Source organism: Malurus melanocephalus, unplaced genomic scaffold, assembly GCF_030028575.1.
Source record: "Malurus melanocephalus ecotype Western Australia unplaced genomic scaffold, MMel_1.1 scaffold_6, whole genome shotgun sequence".
Lineage (NCBI taxonomy): Eukaryota > Metazoa > Chordata > Aves > Passeriformes > Maluridae > Malurus > Malurus melanocephalus.
Genome location: NW_026623238.1, coordinates 7,121,349 through 7,144,637, shown reverse-complemented (window position 1 = coordinate 7,144,637; position 23,289 = coordinate 7,121,349). Strand labels below are relative to the sequence as shown.

Here is a 23,289-nt window from a genome sequence, read left to right as displayed (position 1 = left end):
TTTGGGGTTTCTCTATAAAATGATGTTGTAAGTGAAAGTCTTTTTTATTTTTTTTTTTATTATTTTTATTTTTATTGACCTTTTCAAAATTTGTTATGTAATTTGGGTTGTAAATTAAGTGTAATTGCTATCGTTTAAATGCTACTGTGACTAACTGAGTAATGAATTAAGGGTGTGCATTCTGTGATTGAACTTACATGGTATAATGAGGCATAATTAGTATTGATATATTGATATAACGCTTTACAACATTCTGAGGGTATGCTTGTGTTGAGTAATTAATCCTCCCAACATGCAGGTTAGAAGTGTCCATGGTTATGCTTCTTCTGCAGATTGGTAGTGTAAGGAAAGAGAGAAGTGTGGGATAAAAGAATTTGTTCAATGTGTGGCTTCTGAAATGATACCTGAATTGCATGTGAGCTTTTCATTCACCATTTCTTTGATACACATGTTTATTTTCTGTGCTCTTTTTGTGACGTATTTCAGCTTCCTGCACTTGTTTGTTCTTCTTTAAGGAAAGTTAAAGATTTTTAATTTTTCATTCTTTCAATGTAAGGAATGATGTGCCATTAATAACTTTTAAACAAGTTCAAGAACAACGTCAATTCCATTTTCCTCCTTCCCTACATGAATTTTGGGTTTTTTAGGTGGAGGAGTATCGTCTTTAAAATGATAACTCATTCAGACACTTTCAAATAACTAATATTGACAAATGTTAGTAAGTTTCTGCAATAAAAAAAAAAGAAAAATATGTCCATTCATATCTTCCCAATGTCACTGCTTTCTTCCCTTCATATTTTCTGTTTAACAAATATTGACTTAATTTATTTTCCAATGCCTGAACTAATTAAAAAACCAAAAAAACCACACAGAAAATCAAACTTTTTTTGTATACTTGAGACTATAATTTGCTGTAAACAAAAAGTTAATTATTGGATTATTTTAAATTGCTATTTCACCACCTAAATGAAAACTGTACATAAAGGGCTTTATACTGCCTGCATTCATAATTATGTTTTATGAATATTTTTAAAATATTTACAAGGTAGAATTAAATAAAAAATTCTTCCACTTCATTCAGAGAAAAGCAGCAAGATATGCTGGATATTTTGCTTGAGAATGGATGTGTAAGGAACATCTTTGAAGGACTGTTAAACCAAGAACTGAGTTTGAAATTAGCTTTGAAAATAATGAAATAATGACATCTCTTATAAACTGAAATATTTTATGCAAGTAGATTCCATAACCTAATTTCACCTTATTTCTATAAGGAATACTGTTTAAGCAAAAAAAAATAGGAAAAAAACCCCAAAACCTAAACATCAAAACCAAAGCCAAATAGCTCATTATAATTTTGAACAAGTATTTAGTATTCCATTCTGAAAATTTTAACTGTAATGTATTTCATTTTTTCTTTTGACAGTATTACCAAGTCATACATGTGGCAACCCAGGAGAAATACCTAAAGGAGTACTACATGGGACTAGATTCAACATTGGAGATAAAATCCGATATAGCTGCATCTCTGGTTACATCCTGGAAGGCCATGCCATGTTGACGTGTATTGTGAGTCCTGGGAATGGTGCATCATGGGATTTTCCAGTTCCTTTTTGCCGAGGTAAAAAATGAAGACATGAAGTATGTTTTAAATACAAACAGCAGATTAAATAAATTTATTTTGAGGATCTTTTTTTTTTTTTCCTAAGTCTAAGTGTACTAATGTGATGTCTAAAAATCTACACCATTTAAAACTGTTATAACTAAAGCAGTGACACTCCAGAATTGACATTCAGAGATAACATCTATCTCCTTACCTTTTTTTCTTTCTGTTTACATGGGGCATAGCTGTATCAATTTCCTGGCCAGGAAAAAAGTTTCAGTGGTGTAAGCTTTGAATAGTGGTCCAGTCTCTTTGAGTCCTGCTCCTGCCCAGAGCATAGATAACTTCAAAGTTGCATCAGATTCCTCAAGGTTTTGCCCAGTTGAAAATTTAATATCTCCATGGATGGGTATTCTAAAGTCTCTCTGGAAACCTGTTATAGTTCCCAGTTGCCCTAATACTCATGTCCAGTTTTAATTAGAATTTTACAAATTATGTCTATTTCCTCTTCTCCTTTTGTGGGTCTATGAAAAAGATTCTGTCTCCATTCTGTCTCTTTCCTAAACTAAACAGTGCTGTTAGATTTTCACTTGGCCTGCCTCCACTTGTCCAGGAAGAAAAGTCCTTTTCCTTCATCCTCTTGTCTCATACATCCTGTTCTTCAGCATCTTGAAGTTTCAGTGGGCCCTGTGCTTGTTCTAGTCATTGCCAGTGTCTCTTCTGTACTGAAGTACCCTAGGCTAGACAAAACATTCTCGATGGGGCCTCCTAAGTGTCAAGCAGATGAACTCTCTCTTTAGCTGCTGGCTTTGCTCATGCTCATACACCCAGTGCAAGGTAAGCTTTCAATACTGCCCAAGTGCACCACACACTCTGAGTGTGTTTCACCAGGCCTTCAGGTCCTTTTGTCAGGGCTGCCACCTTGCAAGTGATTTTTGTGTGGGATGATCCTGTTCCAGGTATAGGATTTTGCAATTCTTTTTGGGAATTTCATGAGATTTTTGTTATTGTTCCAGCTTATCAAATCCTGTCATAAAAGTCTGTGTGAATGGCAATCCTGCCCTTCAAGATATTGGCCCATGAGTTCCTGTTTATCACTTCACAACTAAGTTGAAATCTGCTCYGCTGAAGTCAAAGGAGTTGATTSTATAGCTTGCCATTCTCACTGCCSTCAAGATATACAGCTAAYGGTTATTGTGACCACAGCTGCTGTTGAATATCACTTACCTGAATGTTCTTTGTTCCTACATCATGTCGGCCTGTGCAGTACCTGCATTAAAAAATTATCTCCAGTGATATCAGTTATCTAGTGCATTGCTTGCCCTCTGCTGTGCTGCCATCCCCAGAGATGTTGGCATGGTTAAAGTTTCTGATGATAACCACACCCTGTGTCTGGGAAACTTTAGTTTTAAACTGGTACTTTCACAGTTTTGATCAAATGGCTTGTAGCAGATATTCACCAATTATGACCTCCCTCTTGACTTTCCCCTCTCATTCTAGCCCAGAGGGGCTCAGGAGCTCGTTGCCTACAGTGCAGCAGAGAGAGCTCTATTAATTCAAAATCCTTGTGTAAGGTGCAGCCTACCTTTTTTTCCCTGCATTTCCGAAGAGTTTGTGTCTTTCACTGTGGAGTCTTGCAACCCTGCACTCAGGTGAACTGTCCCACTAAGCCTGTGATCTCAATAGCACCACAGTTCTGTGACTGTATGTACACTTCCAGTTTGTCCAGTGTGCCTCCCATGGAGCAGGGTTTTGCCCACCGTCATTGCAAATGGCTTCACGTTGTTTTGTGAGAGGAAGAGAGAGAAACATTCATTGCCCTGTCCCCCTGTGTTCTTCCCTGGGCCTGCTCTCTCACCTTTGGGTTTTTGCCCGTGTCCATGGCAAACTTAGTTTAGAGCTCTGTTCAGCCAGGCAGATCCTGTCTCCCCTCCTGTCCTCATTCCTTGAAGGGAACCCTGTGGCCAAAGAGGTCAAAGCCCTGTTGCCCAGCACCAGCTCCTTAGTGAAGTGCTGTTCTGCTGGAATCTGATACTTGTACCCAAACCTTTGCCCTGTATTAAGGAGAATCCCTCTGGTCTCCTGTGCTCTTCAGCCTGTTCTCATGCCCTGTGGACACCCTTTACTGCTGCTGCTGCTCCCTTGGCAGCATTATTGGCACCCATGTGGATGARCAACAAAGGGCTCTTGTTTTATCCAGTAACAGTTACTTGTGACCAAGGGCTCTTCTAATGTAATTCCTAACAGCAAATAAATATTTTGTAATGTTCTGTGCTCCAAAACAAATGCAAGTGTTAATAATAATAAAAAAAAAATACAAAAAGAACCCCACAATAAATATTTAGGCCATTTTTAAAAAAAAAAAAAAAATTGATTTCAATCAATTGTCAGCAGAAGTTTCTTTCAAAACAGAAAGAAACAAAAATATTCTAACCATTCAGTGTCTGATCTTAGATGGTTGGGTGGGGGGTATTGTCCTTTTAGTAAGAGGTATAAATGTGTTTCAGAAAAATATACAGGTCAAAAGTTCATGGTATCATCACTGTCTACTAAATATTTGTTATATTTCTGCAGATACTGCCTGTTTCGGCAGTGTTTGCCTGCACAAAAATACCTTTAACAGGACTGAAATTCTGTCCATAATTTGTAACTCTGTGAATTTAACCTATTAATAAAAAATCAAGTGTGGTCCTAAACCTCCTACAGAAATTGCACGAAATCCAAAGAATTCTGTATACATTCTGACAAGAAATGATATTTGTAACAGAAAAGTTATTTAACAGTTAACGATTTATGTGAGCTGAACCATTGCCACAGTGAATTTTTAGAATTCATGTGCAATGTTGATTTGATGAGAGTTTTTAGACATTYGTTATTTTATTTCATTTTATCAGTCTTTAACATATGCCATGAGGTAGCCCTTTCCAGTCACTGTGACTTCGAGCAAGATGTGTTGCCCTATTGTTTCTCTAAGAACCTTGATCTTTTCCATGAAAGCATCTTTTGTTACAGTTTTGTTTCCAGATGGTATTCTTCTTTCTTGTCATCATAAACTAATTTCATGGCACACATGCAAGATAATATAAGAGTTAAATAAAGCTCTGAGGCTTATATACTAAAAAATCATAACAGCCTTGTTTTCTGTGGTACATTTCCCTAGCTTTGATGATGCTGAAAAATTACTATTTTCTATAGTTTTGTTGCATAATAATTTCAGAAACATTAAGAAGCTGGTATCCCATAATTTCTACATTGCCTAGGAGTAAAACTGCTGTTTTTGCTACAAGAATTCTTAGTGAATTGTTAAATATCCAGGAAGACAGCAATGACTTGTGTATTTGCCATTTTGTTTTTTCTGACGGCTGCTCAGTTTCAGAGATTTTCTTTTTTTCTTTTTACGGCCATAGTGAGAGTGGTGGAGCTGGGTGGTGCTGAAGGCTCATTGATGGCTTAGAATGAACTCTGAACAGAAATCAAATTACTCAATGCCATTTTTAGAAAGTTTAGAGGATTTTACTATCTAGCCATTTTCTTTTTTTTCTGCTTATTTTCAATAAAAACCTTGGGTTCCTCAGATTAGAAAACAATACTCAAAAGAAAGGTCAAAGTTAAATCCTGAAAGCTGAGATAATTATTATAACTTAGTCCTGTTTTTCTATGAGGTAAATAAAAGCAACTATGGAGTTCAACTATTATAAGAAAGCCAGGAATTTTACCCTGAGTTTCTGCAAAATCTGTATAGGTGACTTACAAAAATTTTCAGAAAGAAAAAAAATGGCTCACCTATATTCTGTTATTATAGGCTTTTTTTCCTGAGAATTAAAAAGGTCTTTTTGTCTCAATCTCAGCTACCATAATAGTGTCACCCTATACTGTTGGCGTCTTTATCTTGAGGTTGAAATACTGTGCAGTACAAGTCTGAAACATTTTGAAAGTTAATTTCATTCTCTTCAGCAGTTCCACTAATAGCTGATTTATGATATGTGACTACTTCTAAATGAACTTTGTATAATTAGGTTCTCAATTCTCAGTAATTTTGAGAATCCCTAGTTGATTATAGTTGCATGAGTCGAGATTTTTATGAAGCAAACATTAAGAATACAAATTGGATTAGTGRTATTACAATGGTAAGCTTTTTCTCCCAATAAAAATAGCTGTGAAGGGAAGTATATGTAGTGTATTATCATTAAAAACACATTCATCCAGGGAAAATAAAAAAGACAATAAAGTAAAAAAGATCATATGTCAGAAAAGTCCAAGAGGAGCGAGTAATAATTAATCAGGTTTCAGATTTGAGAATTATTATTGGAGAAATATTGTGTTTCAATATGTACTTTTACACACACACACACACACACACACACACACACACACACACACACACACACGTATGTAGTTATAGATATCTAAAATCAAAAAAGGTATTCCTAAATAAAGAAAGAAATGAAAAATAGTCTATTATTCACTTAGGGTAAAATAAACTGAATACAGAGACGCGGATTTGACAATTTTGAAAAAAATTAACAGAGAAATTGATGGTTTTGTTGTTATCCATACCTTCTGAAGTTGCAAGCAATTCTCCGATATAATTTCTTCTGAGCCTCTGATATTAAGACAAATGCTGTTTTATAAGGTTAAGGAAGAGAAAAAGATGTCTTGATCCCACATTTATCCATGTTTACAATTTTTAAAAAGTTTAAAAAAAGGGAAAAAAAAATACTTTCCAATAATTCTGCTTATTGTTGTTGCATTACATGATACAATGAAGATACTTGCCCTGTGTCCACCCTATATTCTCTAATTTTTAGAGTGACATAACTGATTCCTGTCTGAGCATTTTTGTTCACTTCCAGAATAATCTGATTTTTTTCAGTGTCCACATTGAGATGGAATTTGGGAAAAAAAAAAAAAAAAACAAAACAAAAACTGTGTTTTAACTAGTCAAATAAGAGGCCAGAGAAGTGTTTCAGGAAAAGCAGATAGAATATACTGTGTAATTTCTTACACAATAGTACAGGACTGGTAGATCACACCCAACAGAGTTACAGATGCTACGAGTATCCATTTATGTATCTCTGTGTGTGAATATATGTATATATATATATATACATTAACATAGACATATATTTGTGTTTAGATTTTCTTGTTCTAACACATGTCATTAGGCATTGAGGGACCTGATAAAAAACTGAAAAGATGCCAGCTCAAAGCTTGATCTGTGAAATGAGGTKCCTAAAAGCTGGGAAAAAGTGAAAAAATGGGATGGCCAGAACAATGAAAACATAGCAGAGRTATCCAGAATGATACAGTAAAGTCAAAGAATGGAAAACAACTCTTCAGACTGTCCATTAGGAATATGAGCAAAGTTAAGATTCATTTATTAAAAATTAAGAACAAGCCTCAGAGGCAGTCATAAAAAGATGAAGCATTTGATAACTACACATAGGGTTCTGGGAATAACTGGATTAACTCTCCTAATTATTTTTAAAAATGTGAATTTTTCAACAATCATTAATTTGTTCTCAAAGAATTCAGCCTTTTCTCTTTTTTGTTTTAAAATTAGGGCTTCACTGTTCATTTGTTGTAGACTGTTACTTTAAGGGATCATTATTAGTGTCAAAAATATATTCTCAAGTGAATGATAATCATACCACTGGAAAAGAGTTTGGGATACTTAATTAAAAGTGAAGATAATATTTACAAGATATCCTGAGGTCTGATCTTTTATTTCTGGGGGAGAGTATGAGATAACTGCTGATTAATTTTTGAACTTCTTAATCTAACTCTCTTCTCTTAAAACCATGTTTTTGCATAAGAAATGTGTTAGAGTTGGATTTTGATTTTAGGTTTGCTCAAGTAAAAACTAGCAATTAATAAATGAGCTTTTTTTTTTTTTTTTTTGTCAAGATAACTAACACTTAGTCCATCACTATGTCTGTATTATTTGCAGTGTGGAACTTTTTTGACTAATAGATCACATATCCTGTCCAAAGTAGAGGAAAAGGAAATAGGTATTTGTGATATAACAAACTGATATGATRGAATAAATAATTAAAGGTTACTAAATTAAGCAAAATGTTTACAAAATAAGAACAACCTGTGCAAGGCTACCTGTATGAGGCCCAGTATTCTCAGGGCCCATAACTGTGGAATGACCCCACCRGGGTCTACTTAGATCAAGGTCACTGGAATCTCAAAGCTAAAATGTGTGAAGTAGTGCTACAGCTGGAACGGTTGCACACAGGTCCCTAAACAAATTGCAACAATTTGTGAGTTTCTGTTTTGTACATACTATTAACTTCATGTGAGAAATATGATTATTTATGTATGTAAAATAGATTCTGTTTTCCTGAACTGCAATAATTTCTGAAATTTTAACAAAAAAAAATATCTCCAAACATTCTACTTAGAGAGCAAYCCAAATTATTTTTAAGTACCCTTTGACAACCATGGAGAGAGAAATAAAATTAATCTTAGATGCATGATCTAATGAGTATTTAATTTATGTGGGGTTGATCAACTGCAAGAGAAGGAATTGAGAAGGGGAGACAAACTGATTAGTGCACTTTGCTGGGATGCAGTACATCTGGATTCAAGTGATGGTAGGAAAAAAAAAACAAGCAGCTTCTAGCAAGTTTCTATTTTTTATAACACAGAAAAGAAGCAGAGGTATTGGCTTTTACCTATGCAAAATAAACTCTGTAAAAACCTAAAATAGCAAAGAAGATAAGGAAACAGAGGTGTGTATTTTGATGGCTAAATGGCTGTCTGCCTGTTGGAACTAAATTAGATAAATGAGCCATCAGATGAATGCATAATGCTACACCATTGTAACACTTTTTGATGTGTTTGGTCATTCTGAATCTGCAGTTTAGCAGCTTGACAGTTGGCATTGACATGATAAAATTTATTTTTAAACTTTTCATTGATATTCTATAGCTTGATATCAGGTTTTTGTCAGTAAGATATTTTAAAATGGTAATTTAAGAGTCCTATTTAAAAAAKAAGTTATTTAACAAACTCCTTGTATTAACCTTTCTGAAAATATACAGAGCATGTGTTTGTGAAAGTAATCATTCATCATTATGTGATAGATGTGTTCTTTGTATTGAAGATTTTTTTTTTAAATGAGGTACAATTGTCTAGTTTTTCACAAATGAACTACAGAAAAATGACATTTAATAAAGAATTGAAAAAATCCTAGAATCATAGAATGTCTAAAGTTGAAAGGGAGCCATAGGGATCCTTGACTCAACTCCCTGAAGGGCTACCTAAAAATAAACCACATGCTCCTTGACCTCCAGCAGGCCATGACCATTTTCCTGGGGAGCCTGATCCAGTGACTGACTGCTCCCTCAGTGAAAAACACTTTCCTGTCTGAGCTTCCTCTAGCACAGCTTCATTGTGTTCCCTTGTGTCCTGTCCATGGTCATCAGAGATCAGCATCTCCCTCTCTGCTCCTGCCTGGAGGAAGCTGCAGGCTGTCATGAGGTCACCCCTCAGCCTTCTCCAGGCTGGACACTCCAAGTGACCTCAGCYTCCCCCTAAGCCTTGCCCTCAAGACCTCCTCTGCACACACTCCAATAGTTTGATGTCCTTCGTGTATTGAGATGTCCAGAATTGCACACAGCATCCGAGCTGGGGCCACAGCAGAGCTGTGCAGAGTGGGACGATCACTCTCAACCTGCTGGGGATGCTGTGCCTGATGTCCCCCAGGACAGGGYTGGCCCTTCTGGCTKCCAGGGCACTGCTGRCTCAAATTCAACTTTCCTTCAAYCCACACCCCCAGATCTCTCCACATGGAACTGCTCTCCAGCCTTGATAAAGAAAGAACTCTTTCAGTGATGCTTTTAATAAGGCTCGATAAATAATTTAAGCCCATGGTTCATTTAGAACCTTCTAAAGCTGCAATTTTCTTTAATTGATAAGGCTTACAAAATGTTACTCAAAATGACAATATGTCATTTGATGATGATTCATAAAATATCACTCAGGTTTTTAATTGCACCTGTGCTATTGCTGGTGACAGATAAGGAAATGACTACTAATGATATAAGAAGAAAAAAAACTTTATTACTATGAATTTTGTACTTTAAATCTCCACTATGTTCTTATCATTTGTGTTACAAGAGTGATGTAGTAATGTGATCTTTCACATGAAGACCTTTCAATATAAAATCAAGTGTAATAGCCAATGCCAATATTTAAATTTAGATCTAAATTAGTTTTAAAAGATTCTAAATTAATTTTGAAATGTTATGTTAGTTTTAAGATTTTTTGGTGTGTTTTCATTATGCAATAAACATTTTACTTGCCTAAACATTTTATCATCTTTTATATAAAAGAAGGCATCTATAGAATACTGAACATTGCACTCTGGAAAGCATTTGTGTGGTGAGGAAAGTCCTGTAAAAATGATTGAGTATTCAAAAGATACCTAAACCAATTCAAAGGAAGTTTTCTAAAATCGTGGTTTTGTTCTTAGTTCATCCATGTCTATCTGGTCATCAAGGCTTGCATCTCACTTGTAGCAACATCTCATTTATGCAAAACACAGCTTACTAAAATTGTCAGATTAGTATTTTTGGTTAAATTACTCCTTCTAGCTTGAAGAAAAATGAAAGGTTTTTCATTGACTTCCATGGTGGTACTTTTGATTTTTTGCATGCATTAACTTGATGGATATGTTTATCTGTTTTATATAAGCTACACATCCATACAGTATACATATTTTTTGTCAAGTGGTGCCAGCCGTATGTTTTTGCATGTGTGCTTTGTACGAGATGCACATTCTCTAAATTCAGAGTACTTAATTCCTGACTACTGAGAGATCCAAATGTTTGTAGCTTTATACTTCAAGTAGTCATTTATGCTGATGCAAACAGCACTTTGTGCAGTTGCTTACAACTTGAAAATAACCATAAGTGTTTGGAATTAATTACTTGCACATTTTAAAATGCAATTTGTAAATCACATGGAGTTTGAATTCATGAGGCCTCAGGCACTATCTGCTATCAAATTACTGCAAGCACAGTGATGCATTAAGATTCCTGAACACTGTTCTAGTTCTCTCAAAAGCATGACATAGAGAAGGCCATGGCCAAAAATGATGATCAGTCCAAGGAGGCCAACTAGCTCTGGCAGCAGCTGTGTCAGAGCAGAGAGTTTGTTTCCTGCCCTCTGAGCAGTGTGGCCAATTCCTGCCTGCCTGCACTCACATGAGCAATGCAATTATGCTTTACTGTTCAACAATATCTGGTTGCCTTAACCTGTGGGCCACTAATGATGAAGGAAATTCCCAAAGCATATCCACATCTGTCAGAGAGAAAATACTCTCTGGTTCAAGCTGGTTTCTGTGGTCTTCCCTAAATGACTAATGCTCTCTTTCMATTTCTATGTTAGCTTGGCTTCTTGCAAAGCTCTTCAAAATGGTCTTGTGACCAGATTAAAGAGCTGTGCATCCCTTTGGGCAGATAGCTGTAGCAGTCCGAGTTCCTTTGGCTCTCCTTGGTAATTCACAGTGTATAAATTTAGATTTTTGCATGTGGTTGCCAGAAATAATAAATTACATTTCAGCTGTAAAATTCTGAGCTTTAGAGCTCAAAGATTATCCAAGGGCTCTGTAGCAGGAGCAGTGAGAAATAATGTATTTATTGCATTTATTGTATTACCATGARTATGTTACTTAATGTCAGTATAAACACAGTGGGAAGATGATATAATTGAGAATGCTGTCACAACAAAATTTGACAGCAGCAGCTAGTACCAAAGAGCYACAGCTGATTTATGATTTTGCTCATCTTGCTGGTTACCCTGCATGGGAAAAGTCTGATAGCTGGCTTTCAAGAATACAGGTAGAACTGTTATGCATTAGACACTGAAACTTAAAAGTRCAGGCACAGGACATATGAAGTTAATTTGTTTTTCTTTGCTGGAATGGATGATGATTTGAAATGAAGTGCTAGAAAGTTAATTAATAAAATAAAAATAAAAATAATAATAATTTAAAAAAAAAAACCCAAAACTGAAACAACAACAACAACAACAAAACCCAAAACACACATGAACAAAAAAAGCACTGGGAAAAAAATAGTCATTTTAGATATCATTCAATAACAAACCTCAGTTCTCCTTTCTGATTTATTACAGATTTACGGTAGTTTTCAAATTATTTTAATCTTTGCATGTATTATGCACCAGGAAATTTGACTCTGATTCTCAGCTTTATCCATGGTTCTTTAATTTTCACTTCCTCTCCCCTTTCATTCCTCAGAGGCACAATGGCCCTTTCAATACACACTGTATAAAAAGCCAGAAATTGAGGAAGGAATCACAGAAATGGCCTGATTTCACCAACAAAAAGAAATCCTTTAGGAGAGTWGATCTATTCTAGCTCTATTCCTTCATTTTAAAAAAGAATACATAATCTATTCTAGCTCTATTTCATCATTTTAAAAAAAAAAGAACACATAAATATCAGGATCTAGAAAGTCAGATATTAAATTTATTGAAAAGACCTGACCTCCTCTTAAAAATTTGTGTGCCAAGAAATTAAATCAATAAGGATTTGGTAGCCAAGGTTATGTTACATTTGTGTACGTCAGAATTTACTTTGCATGTAGAAGAGTAAGGATAGTTACACTCAGTCTTTAAAACATCAAAATACCTGTTTGAACCCTTCAGCAGCTTTCTCTCTCCTTTTTAGTCATATTAATATTTTATACGTTACTCAAACATTAAAGAAATTGTTATGTTTCTGCCTTTCTTCCAACTCTTTCTTTTATTTCAGTCACTGGCTRTTTATCCCCCTTTTTTAATAGTCTTCTTTTTTGAATGCCCAGCCACAGTGTTCTTCTTCCTTTGATTCACATGAGTCATTTTTGCTTCCAATATTCTTTTAACACACTTTCACTGACAGGTTTAAAATTATGATTGAGAAGACCAACTGTGCTCCTCCCCCTTTCTGTTGTCTTAATTAGCTATTCAGTWATCATCCTAATTAGACTGTAACTTCCTTATGTTATGCATCTTGCCAAGCTATGTGCTTTTAAATCTCCATATGCACTTACAGTATGCAAATAATGCCTAATGATAATAGGCGTAACTAAAGATGATAAAACAGATAAAAATAAAATGCTGCTTTTCTGATCCTTCACCTATGCAGAAATATTTTTAATTACTATTGTTTTACCTTTCATAGCCACATTATCACCAACAAAAAACATCTGATTAATTTTTAATTTATGTCAATGAATTGTATGGATGACATATTTTCTTGGGGGGTTTTAATTATACATTTTTTATTTAATAATATATTTTAATTATATATTTTAATACCAATACTGATAATCAAGTTTTATAGCTCTCAATGAGCAAATAAGATGCAAGAAGTTTGTGAAATCTTTTGGCAAAATTTTAAATAACACTCAAAATTTTGTAGAAAATTCCTATGCTTTGCATTTAAAAAAAAAAAAAAATGTTCATAACCATTAAAAATATATATGATTAAGTGATGATGCATGAACCTTGGAACGTCCATCTGRTAACAAAACCTGAATTCATTTGTCATCTGTAAACATCCTAATTCAGAGAAAAAAAATTGAGAAAGGATAGTATGATTAATGCTTCCTAGTTTGGGACAGCATTTAAATCTGTAAGAATATTTTTTTCTGCTTTTTTTTTTTTTTTTTTTTTTTTTATTATTTTTTTATTTTTTTTATTTTATTTTTTTTTTTTTATTTTTTTTTTTTTTTTTTCATTATAAGAAAGAAGTGAGAGAAAAGTCATGTTCAGTATTTTTAAATTTGTATCTCAGAGAGTCTGTGTTTCTGTGATTTTGTGCCCAGTTCTTGTTTAGGCTTCTTCTGTGCACACTTTTGCAGAGCCATAATAGGTGTCCCTGCTAACCTTCATTCTTGTTTGTCCTGGTGCTAAAGGGACACCAACAGTGAAGCAAGGTCAGAAAACCCAAACCAAAAACCTCTGCTGCTCAAAGGCCAGAAAATTTTCCATTCCATTCACCTGCATCATATTTTCTTTGTGTGTGCATTTATTTATGGGTCCTCAGTAGGGAGAGAGGAGCTGGGTTTGCTATGGCAGAAACAAGGATGATTCTTCACTTTGTCAGTAATTGATATTCTGTTCATCAGCTGAAGGAGCTTGTGGAGGGACACTGCGTGGGACAAGTGGAACTATTTCAAGTCCACACTTCCCTTCTGAGTATGAAAATAATGCTGATTGCACCTGGACCATATTGGCTGAACCAGGGGACACCATTGCTTTGGTCTTTACTGACTTCCAGTTAGAGGAAGGATATGACTTCTTAGAGATCAGTGGGACCGAAGCACCATCAATCTGGTAAGTCAGAGGTCATGTGAAGATCTCACTTCCTATTTTTCTTTTTGTAGTGCCTAYCTTGAAAAGATATTAGAGGATATCTAATATATTTTCTACCTGTTAGTAATGACCATTTTTTATGCATTTTTGGTCCCTTTCACCTTTCAGAACTGAAAAAAAAAAAATCCTTCTGTTTCTTTCCACATCTTTATCCTTCCTCTTATTTTCCTCCATCTTTCAGAGTTAGATTTTTAAGATATCTTTTCAGTGGGCATTTAATTAATGTTACATATATGAATTTGGTAAAAGAATAWTTTTTGATGTTGTCCTTGTATGACTAATTTTGGTATTGTACTTCAACAATGAAAGCAGTGGGCAAAAGTCAGGAATATGTAGACAGCTAATAGATGCCATCTTATTCCAAACAGGCTGTAATTCAGTCTTCCTTCTTGTACTCATGTATGCAAGCATTGCTATCTTATGTCAGCTGATGTTAAAACTGTTTGCTTAGCAATGTTAGGGCTTAGTAATTGTAATACTAAATCTACATTCTCTGTGTTAAGTAAAAGATGATAGTTCTGCCTGTGGGAACGGATTAAATTGCAGAACAGTTTGTATTAKGATTTCTTTGCAACCTACATATGCAGGTTTTTCATCCTTTTCATCTCTGAGAATATCTTATGCTTGACATATGCACCATTTCTATAAAATTTAGCTTAKAAAAAAATGCAGATCTGCTCACAGATGACTGATGGTTATTATCTTCAGAATTCCTTTCTAGAGATAGTAAGGAATCCCACTATTATTTTGATGTCATAACAGGTATACAGTTCAATATATTAATAGTTGTGATGTTTTAGGTAGCATCTGATCATTTGAAAATCTGTCAATGAAAATGTGTGGTAACTATGATTGGCAGCTCTGTAAAAGCTTTAGTTTGAAGATACCTGTAGATTTGTGTCACAAGATTACACTCTAATATTTGCACATGACCAAAACTCGTGTAATGGCACTCAGTGAAGCAGCTTGGTGCTCAAATTTGGTGCTCATGTCTGAAGTACAATGTGTGAGTACCCCCTTGCCTCTCACTCGTGCACAGACATACACAACAATCAGCAATGACAAAGTTCWCTTCTTGGGGGATTCTAAGGGTCAGGAGCTGAAATCTTGAAAGGGAAGAACTACTGCAAATTTACTTATGCAGARCATAAAAGTCTGTCCATTTGATTTTGTGTAAGACTCTACTAGACACTTAACAACTTACTTGTGCTTTTGATGTCTGGCAATAGATGAAGTAGAAGAGTATGAGTARAAAGCAGAGGAAACATATTCTGCATTGATGTAATTTAATATTATCAGCTTTACGTTGGAAATCAGAGATATAATAAGAGTTTTATTTCTCCTAGAATTCAATCTCAATATTTGTCTTGTTTTGCTGTGGTATGTTGGAGATTATTATTTAGCACTGATCACTAAAACATAGGGATTTATTGTGTGTTGCTAAGATCATAGAATCATAATATAATTTGGGTTGGAAGGAACCTTAAAAGATCATCCAGTAATACCCCTCTGCTGTAAGCAAGGATATCTTTAATTGGATCAGGTTGCTCAGACTTGTCCAACCAGACTTTGAATATTTCTGAGAGTGGGCATCCACCACCTCTCAGGGCAACCTTTTCCAGTGTTTCACCATCCTCATTGCCAAAAACATCTTCTTTTTATGTGGTCTAAATCTAGTCTCTTTAAAATCATTACCCCTTGTCCTATCACAACAGGTTCTGCTAAGAAAATCTGGTCCTGTCTTTCCTATAAACCTCTTTAAAGTACTGAAAGGCTGAGATGAGATCTCCCCAGACCCTTCTTTTTCCAGGCTAAACAAGCACAACTCTCTCAGCCTTTCCTCTTAAGAGAGCTGTTCAAGCCTTCTGATCATTTTTGTGGCCCTCCTCTGGATTCCACTGAACAGAAGGATGTCTTTCCTGTGCTGAGACAGAGCTGGATGCAGCACTGCACGTGGGGTCTCGAGCAGAGCAGAGCAGAGCAGAGCAGAGCAGAGCAGAGCAGAGCAGAGGGGCAGGATCCCCTCCCTTCCCCTGCTGGCCGTGGTGCTTTTGATGCAGCCCAGGACACATTTGGCTCTCTGGACCACATGATGACAGCTCATGTTCTGTTCCTCCTCCACCAACACCCCCAAGTCCTTCCCCTCAGAGCTGCACTCGATCTGTTCATCCCCTAGCCAGGATTGATACTGGGGTTTGTCCTGACCAGKTGCAGMACCTTGCACTTGACATTGTTGATCCACATCAGTTTTCCACGGGCCCACTTTTCRAGCTTGTCCCCTGGTACCTCTGGATGTCATCCTATCCTTAAGGTGTGTCAATGTCACCACACATTTTGGTGTCATCAGCAGACTCGCTGAGGGTGCCCTTTATTCCCTCTCCATGTYATTGATGCCAATACTAAACACTACTGGTATTAGTGATAGCAGTGCAGGATTAGCACAGGATCACTGATGAAAGTCTGGAGAAGCTGTGAGGAGTTTTGTAAGAAATGTTTAAAGGATTATTGGAAAATTTGGAATGAAGCTACACGCTCAGCTATATTTAAGCCAGAACAGTTACCATAGTGACGTTAGAGCCATGCTAAATGTAGTGCATTCTGTAATATGCTAAAATCAGCTGTGTGTTTAAATGGGAAGTTGTTCTGTACTTAAAACTAATGGTCTAGATGYGTATAATTTTAAAATGTGACTTCTTATTAATTGCTCCTTTTTATTGTTTCTGGCATCATGTCAACAGCTTTGTGCATTTATTCTGTTTTGGGAGACACACATTCCATTAGCATGGTCTGGTAATTAGGATTGTTTTTTTCATTTCAAGGAATATTTGCTTGAGCAAATAAGCAAAATAATGGCCTAGTGAAGAACATGGAAAGACACATATATGAGCACTGCAAAAGCCAGAAAGAGAGCAAGAATAAAAAAAGTAATTTCAAGCTGATGATTCTTTAGTAGTTTTAGTGTATGATGCAATATGTCTGGATTACCCTCTCCAAAAATATCAGCAAGGTTAGAAGCAGTTTCAGCATGACTGCATCAAAAACAGGATTGAGGTTTATTTTTAAATAAACTAATGGAAATGAAAGAAAAAGTGGAATCGAAATGGTGGAGTAAAGTGATCTGTATATGTAAGAGATTTTATGTTATAGTAATGATATAGATTATGTATCTTATTCTTATAGAATAGTAATGTTAACTATATTATATTACTTATATGCCACACATTTCTAAAGCTTCTRTAAGGTGTTCAGTTATTTTCCATGTTATATAGTTGATTGTTGGTTTGTTTTCCAGTGCATTTATAAGGAAGAAGAGATTTGTTTACCTTTATTTTTAAAATCATTCATATGGTCTATCCTAATGGAATTAGTTTATAAAAGATTTAAGAGACATTAATTGTTTTATGTATATGAGAAGTTAGAAGGTCTAAAGCTATTCAAGGTTTGTTTGTTGTGTTTTTTTGGTTTATTTTGAGTGGTTTTTAGTTGYTTTTTTCCTAATTAAAGAGCAGTTATATAGCTCTGGATCTTGACTGAATATAGGTGATCACGTTTTTAATTCTGCGTTGAATCAATAGAAGCGTCATCAGGCTTAAAAAGAGTCTGTTTGCAAAATGAATGTGAAGGATGTAGAACCTATAAAAGAAGTTAAARTATTATCAGTTAGACTGTAGATGAAAGAAATCTTTTTGAATTTGAGTAATTTGCTTAGTTTGCTATTACATAAGGAGTTCTAGGTGTAAAATAAGTTTATTTTGAGTTGGAACACTATTGCTTCAAGAAGTATTTGTGGGAGCATAATAGAAAGACTGCCTCTGCTTTGTGTGGAGCTCATCTCCAAGTCCATCAAATGGTCAATCTTTTGGGTCTGAAGGGCTCCTCTGTTGTTAAKTCTTAGAATGTAAAAAGAAATAATCTAAACATTGAATATAACTTTTAAAATACTTCCAAGCATGTCCCTTTAGACCCCTGCATAAATTATGTGGTACTTACAATTAAATCAGTGTTGGATCAAAATATAGTATTAAGAAATGTCTTAGGTCTAGAAATTCAGACTTTAACTGAACACAGTTTTGAAATAAARTCAGAAATCTATCACTTAGGGAAAGCATCCTATTGAAAATCTCTTAGTGTTCCCCAAGACTTTTCCTGGAGATGGAAGTCTGGGATTTTTTTATTATTATTTGTAGATTAGGTAAAGCTGGGCCATTCACATGGGCATAGATAGGTCCAACTCAGGCTTTTTCATGTAAGTGTGGCTTGACCATATTTTTTTTCATCAAATTATCTTAGACCATTAGATTCTGCCTGAAAAGTGATTATTATGCTAWGAATAATTGTGCAATTATTATTTTTTTTTTAACTTGGAATATTAGTTTTGAATGTATTGTGTTCAATTTTTTTTCCTCTTTGGCCTTACTGATTTTATCTTACCATACTTCAATTTAAACCCAAAAATATTATCCTTCACATTTTTGTCAGTTTGTTTCATTTCAGGAGAATGAACTGCACTTCATACTTTTTAGTCTAAATTAATTTCCTAATACTATTTAAAATTGCCTTCATGATTATTCTGACTGCCTTATAAATCCTCAATATCATGGTGAAAGGCCATAAAAATGTATGTGGATGTGAGAGTGATTTGGAAGCAGCAATAATGAATTGCTATAATCTTAGCATACAGTTTGACATAAGTACCTGGAGTCATCTGAAACTCACTTCTTATTTCTGTGTTAATGAATAATTCCTATAACAGCTGGATATTATTTTGTGTTTCTTAGATAAATACACCAGTCCAAGCACTCAGATATGTTTCAAAATAATAGGATTTCAATTTGCACGCTTTCGATCCTGTTTATAGATCTGTCATAATCTTAATTACCACCCTCCTTGTGAGAGGCCTATAGCAAACTAATGCATGAGGTAATGAGGTGGTCCAGATCACCTTTTTGATAGACATGTGTGGCAGTGGATGCAGACAGATGAGTGTTTAGCTCAGAATTACATAATTAGACAGCTAAAGAGCACCATCTATTGGTTTGCTGTTAAAAGATGTATTGCTTGTGGATCACCTTCACAAAAGTTGTTCTACACCAGAAAAAGGCTTGGGACATACCGGTGGCAATATAAGGTTCTATTTTTTCTTTCCTTCTCCATCAGGTGAGAAAGGGTATGTCATGGCCATGCAAAAAAAAAGGAAGGCAACTAGAGTCCAGGTTTTCACTTGAGAAAACTATTAATTTTTATTAATTAATGTATACTTCTGTACTTCTTTTAGCCTGTTTAAAGACATCATGACCATCATCCCTTTTTTCTGTCACCAGTGAAATTTTGCAAAGTCGTATGCTTGTCTTGGAGTTCCTGGTAGAGGATTCTCTTGCTGTCTTTAGGTTTTTGGAAGCTCTTATTTATCTCTAGCTTTTCAATGGATTTCCCCTATTACTTGTCTTGGTTTTGAAACTAATGGGTTTAAGCTTTTCTGCTTGATAACCTGTCCATCTGACCTGCAATTAGCCATATTTGGGGTTTTCTCAGGAAAAGAAGRTGCATTATTACCCTGAAATTGTTTCTATTGACTTTCATATTGCAAAGTTTTCAGTTGCCATGTGAAAAATATGTAATCTATCACATTTGAAAATTAAAACCAATGTTATCTAGAACTTGAACCCAACCTATCAAATATCTATTGCAAAACAAAAACTTTTAAAACTGAATTACCCTAGAGAATTCCCAAGATACTTTGGAAGGACAAAGAAACTTTTAAGGTGAGTGACAAATGTAGATTGTGTGTCTGTATAAAGAGCTTTTAAAATTGACAAATATTGTGATCCTGACAGAATATTACATATTTTTCATTCATAATATGTTTATTTACCTGATTAGAATTAAAAATCTGTTACTTAAATACATTTTTGCTAACAGGTTTTTTTCCATGTATCATCCATTCAGACTCTTACTACAGCAGACATCTTTAGAAGAAATTTACAAATTGAACGCTGAATAAATGACAGAAAAATCCCCAAAATAAGTAATATGACAAGCATCATGTCTCTAAAAGGCTCAGTGGGATACATCTTTTCCCCATCCTCTGAGTCCTGTCAGTTGCTGCCTTTGGTACAGATGCTYGTCTCTCCTGGTTTCTCCTAGCTGTTTTCTGTTGGCAATGCCTATGCTCCCRCTGCTGCCTTCCCTCCCACAAATGTGTCCTATTTCTGCATCCTCCCTCAGCATTTCCTGCTGGGTTCAATGGTTTAGGCTTAAAGCCTTTAAAACCTATCCCAAAAGAGAATGGACAAATCATAGTTGATCTTGGTTTCTGGTAGATAAAGGGTTGAAAATACATACCCTCAAGCTTTTTTTTTTTTTTTTTTTTTTTTTTTTTTTTTTAAGTAAACCATGTGGTTTAGTCACAGTCAAAAAAGTATATCAAAAGTTTGCAAACAAATTGCTGAACTTGAGTTCCTGTGGGATCTTGGAGAGAATGTCTCACTGGTCTCAGAGCTGTTAGGCACAGTCTCAGAAAGGATTATCCCCACTCATGTACTAGGGAATTTAGAAAGAAAATTGGCAAATTTTTTTGCATAGGACACCAGCTATGTATACTAAACAAATCACACAGGCAACTGTGTGCTCTAGTTCTAAAAGTATTGCTTTATATATTCTTTTTTAATTCCCTGAGTGGGAAATAGTAAGTTTGAATTCAGTATCTATAGCCAGTTCTTCTTTTTTGACAGCAGTTGCTAAACCCAAACATATGCAGATAAATAGCTTCTTCATTCCTACAGTTTTCCCATAATAAGGATTAATAAGCTGATATCATCAGTGATGTATCTTGTATTTGGCTGTATTTATCAAAATCATCATGTTCCAAAATGGATTTTCTGCAGGCATTCAAATACCTACTTGAAAAAATGAATTGTCCACAGTTGTAAGTAAATTATTAGCAGGCTTGGGMAAATACAGTGAAAAATGCTCAGTAACTTTGGAGTCTATGGGAATTAAAAAAAAAAAAAAAAATTATGTAGACGGGACAGGTAGTGAACAGTACGCCCTCCCTAAAATTTCTGTAGGAGGGAGGGTAAAATCTGACTACAGTTAAGAAAGCAAAGGTTCAGAGAAATTGTTATCTTAAGACAGAGTTGCATTTATTTCCACCATCATTAGGATTGCTTTCAGCATCCTAATGACCTTCTTTTTTTTTTTTTTTTTTTTTTTTTTTTTTTTTTTTTTTTTTTTTTTTTTTTTTTTTTTTTTTTTTTTTTTTTTTCTAATTGTTTTGATACAGAAGAAAATATGGTTGTTGGGTTTTTTATTATTTAGGTGTATATTAAATAATGTAGTATTTATTATATAAGGAGATGAGTTCTGCTATTTGCCAAGAGGAACATTCAGATTCAAATGGCTGAAATGGCCATTAAGAGAAGGAAAAAGAGTACAAATAGTGATTTAAAAAGTGAGATAAAATGTAGCATCCAAATTTGTGTGGTCTCTGATTTGGTGGCATTACTCTGGAATAAAGGAAGTGTTGGAGAGAATAAGGGCTTTGCATTGGAAAGTTAGGAGACAATAATGAATGTAAAATGAGAATTTTTATTGACCATGTTGAAGGATAGTATGACAGATTTTGAAGTCTTGGTAACATTTTTGAAACAGCTTTGGGCTGCACTGGACTGGCAGGGGAATCTGGTGCCATGGGTTAGAAAAGCCTTTGCAGAGTGAGATCCTGGGTGTTTCTGGGAAATGTGCTTGACTGAGGCCTCCCACTGCCACAGGGAGAACAAAGACAGCCTGGACCCACAGGCACTATCACTGATGTTGTCACTTTGSTACAGCCCTCCTTTCCTCTTCCCCCAAACAGAACTGGTTTGGTGTTGGGCCTTTGCCATGTAGGACCGCAGCCACACCTGCCCTCTTCTTTCCTGGTAACTGCACAGTGACTCTCCCTGTATCCTGTGCTCTTTACCCAAACACTGGCCATATTCCTATGGCAAGCACTGAAATGTGTTTGTGTTGCTGCTGAGAGCTTCAGGTAGAAATGTACCAAAACACTTTCCCATTCTTCCTTTTAGACAACAGTTTTACTTCCTATTATATTCTGCTTAACCTGATTGGGAAAAAAAAAAATATATATACATATAGATATAGATATAGATATTGTCCAGAGTCCTGCTGCAAAGACAAATCTATTTAAGGCTCAGTTAATAAATATGTTTAGTTTATGATAATAGCTTATATGGAAATCTTGCAAAAGGTTGTAGAGAAAGCCTATCTGAAATGAATCACTTATCTCTTGTAGTTTTTTCATGCTAAATAATGTACATATAAATACATATTAGTAATGCATATGTATAGTACAATAGTATAAATATATGTTGAAATATAAGAAAACTACAGTGAATAGTATGTATAGTATAAATACATATTAGTAACCTTATGCATAAAAGTATGTTGAAGGTTTTGCAATGATTTTGACCCTAAAATAAATGGATGGTAAATATACTTCATGCTAATAGTAGGGACTAAACTCATATAATCTCTTGCCTGTGCTCACTGTAAGGACACAGAGACCACTTAGCTGCTAACACCAGCATGTGAGTCGTGTATGAAGTGAGAAGTACAGAGGCACTAAATTGACACTTAATTCACAGAACACTATTGCTTTCTTTGCACCTATTAATTTAGAGCCTACTGTGCTGAAGAGGCATAAAGGCTTAATTCATAGCACATCACAAACTGACAGGAACATAAGAGTGAGAGAACTCACTTAAGGAAGCACTGTGACCCACAGTATAATTTTCCACCACATTTAAAACATAAAAAGCTCTAGATTTTTAAAATTAAGTATGTGAGAAAGGTTTAAATAAATTAACAGAGAGCTCAGATTGCTTAAAATACCATCATTTCAGTATTTTTCTAAATAGATTTTATAACCCTGGGGATTCAGTGTGCTCCTAAAATACCTTTCTACTAGGCCTGCTGCATTATTCTAGAATATCTATACCATTAGTTTCCTTTGCTAACAAAATTCTTGACTTTGAATTCAGGAAAATATGGCCTAATGATGAAACAGTTCATGCCAGTGTAGTCAACTTAGAAACTTTCCTTAGAGATATTTATGATTTCTTACTTTTATGCAGTATCTATCTGTTGCAGTCAACCTGACCTTGCTTGCTAGCAAGACAAAATATACAGATAATCTGGAATGTTAAACTCTTCCTCTCCCTACCGTTTTGCCACAGCACTACCACAGATTGTAGGTTTGCATGCAACAATCACAGTAGTTCTGAAAAAACACA

At 35.1% G+C, this 23,289-nt stretch overlaps 1 protein-coding gene across 1 annotated transcript in view; it reads left to right on the top strand.

Moving 5' to 3' along the window:
• Nucleotides 1-1,423: 1,423 nt before the first annotated feature.
• The window catches only part of CSMD1 (CUB and Sushi multiple domains 1), a gene marked incomplete at its 5' end in the record, with an annotated part of 494,218 nt that continues 472,352 nt past the window's right edge, over nt 1,424-23,289 (top strand). The window contains 2 exons of the mRNA XM_057371364.1: nt 1,424-1,618; nt 13,750-13,957. Of these exons, the coding sequence (XP_057227347.1) occupies nt 1,424-1,618; nt 13,750-13,957 (403 nt within the window). The remainder of the gene's footprint in view (nt 1,619-13,749; nt 13,958-23,289) is intronic.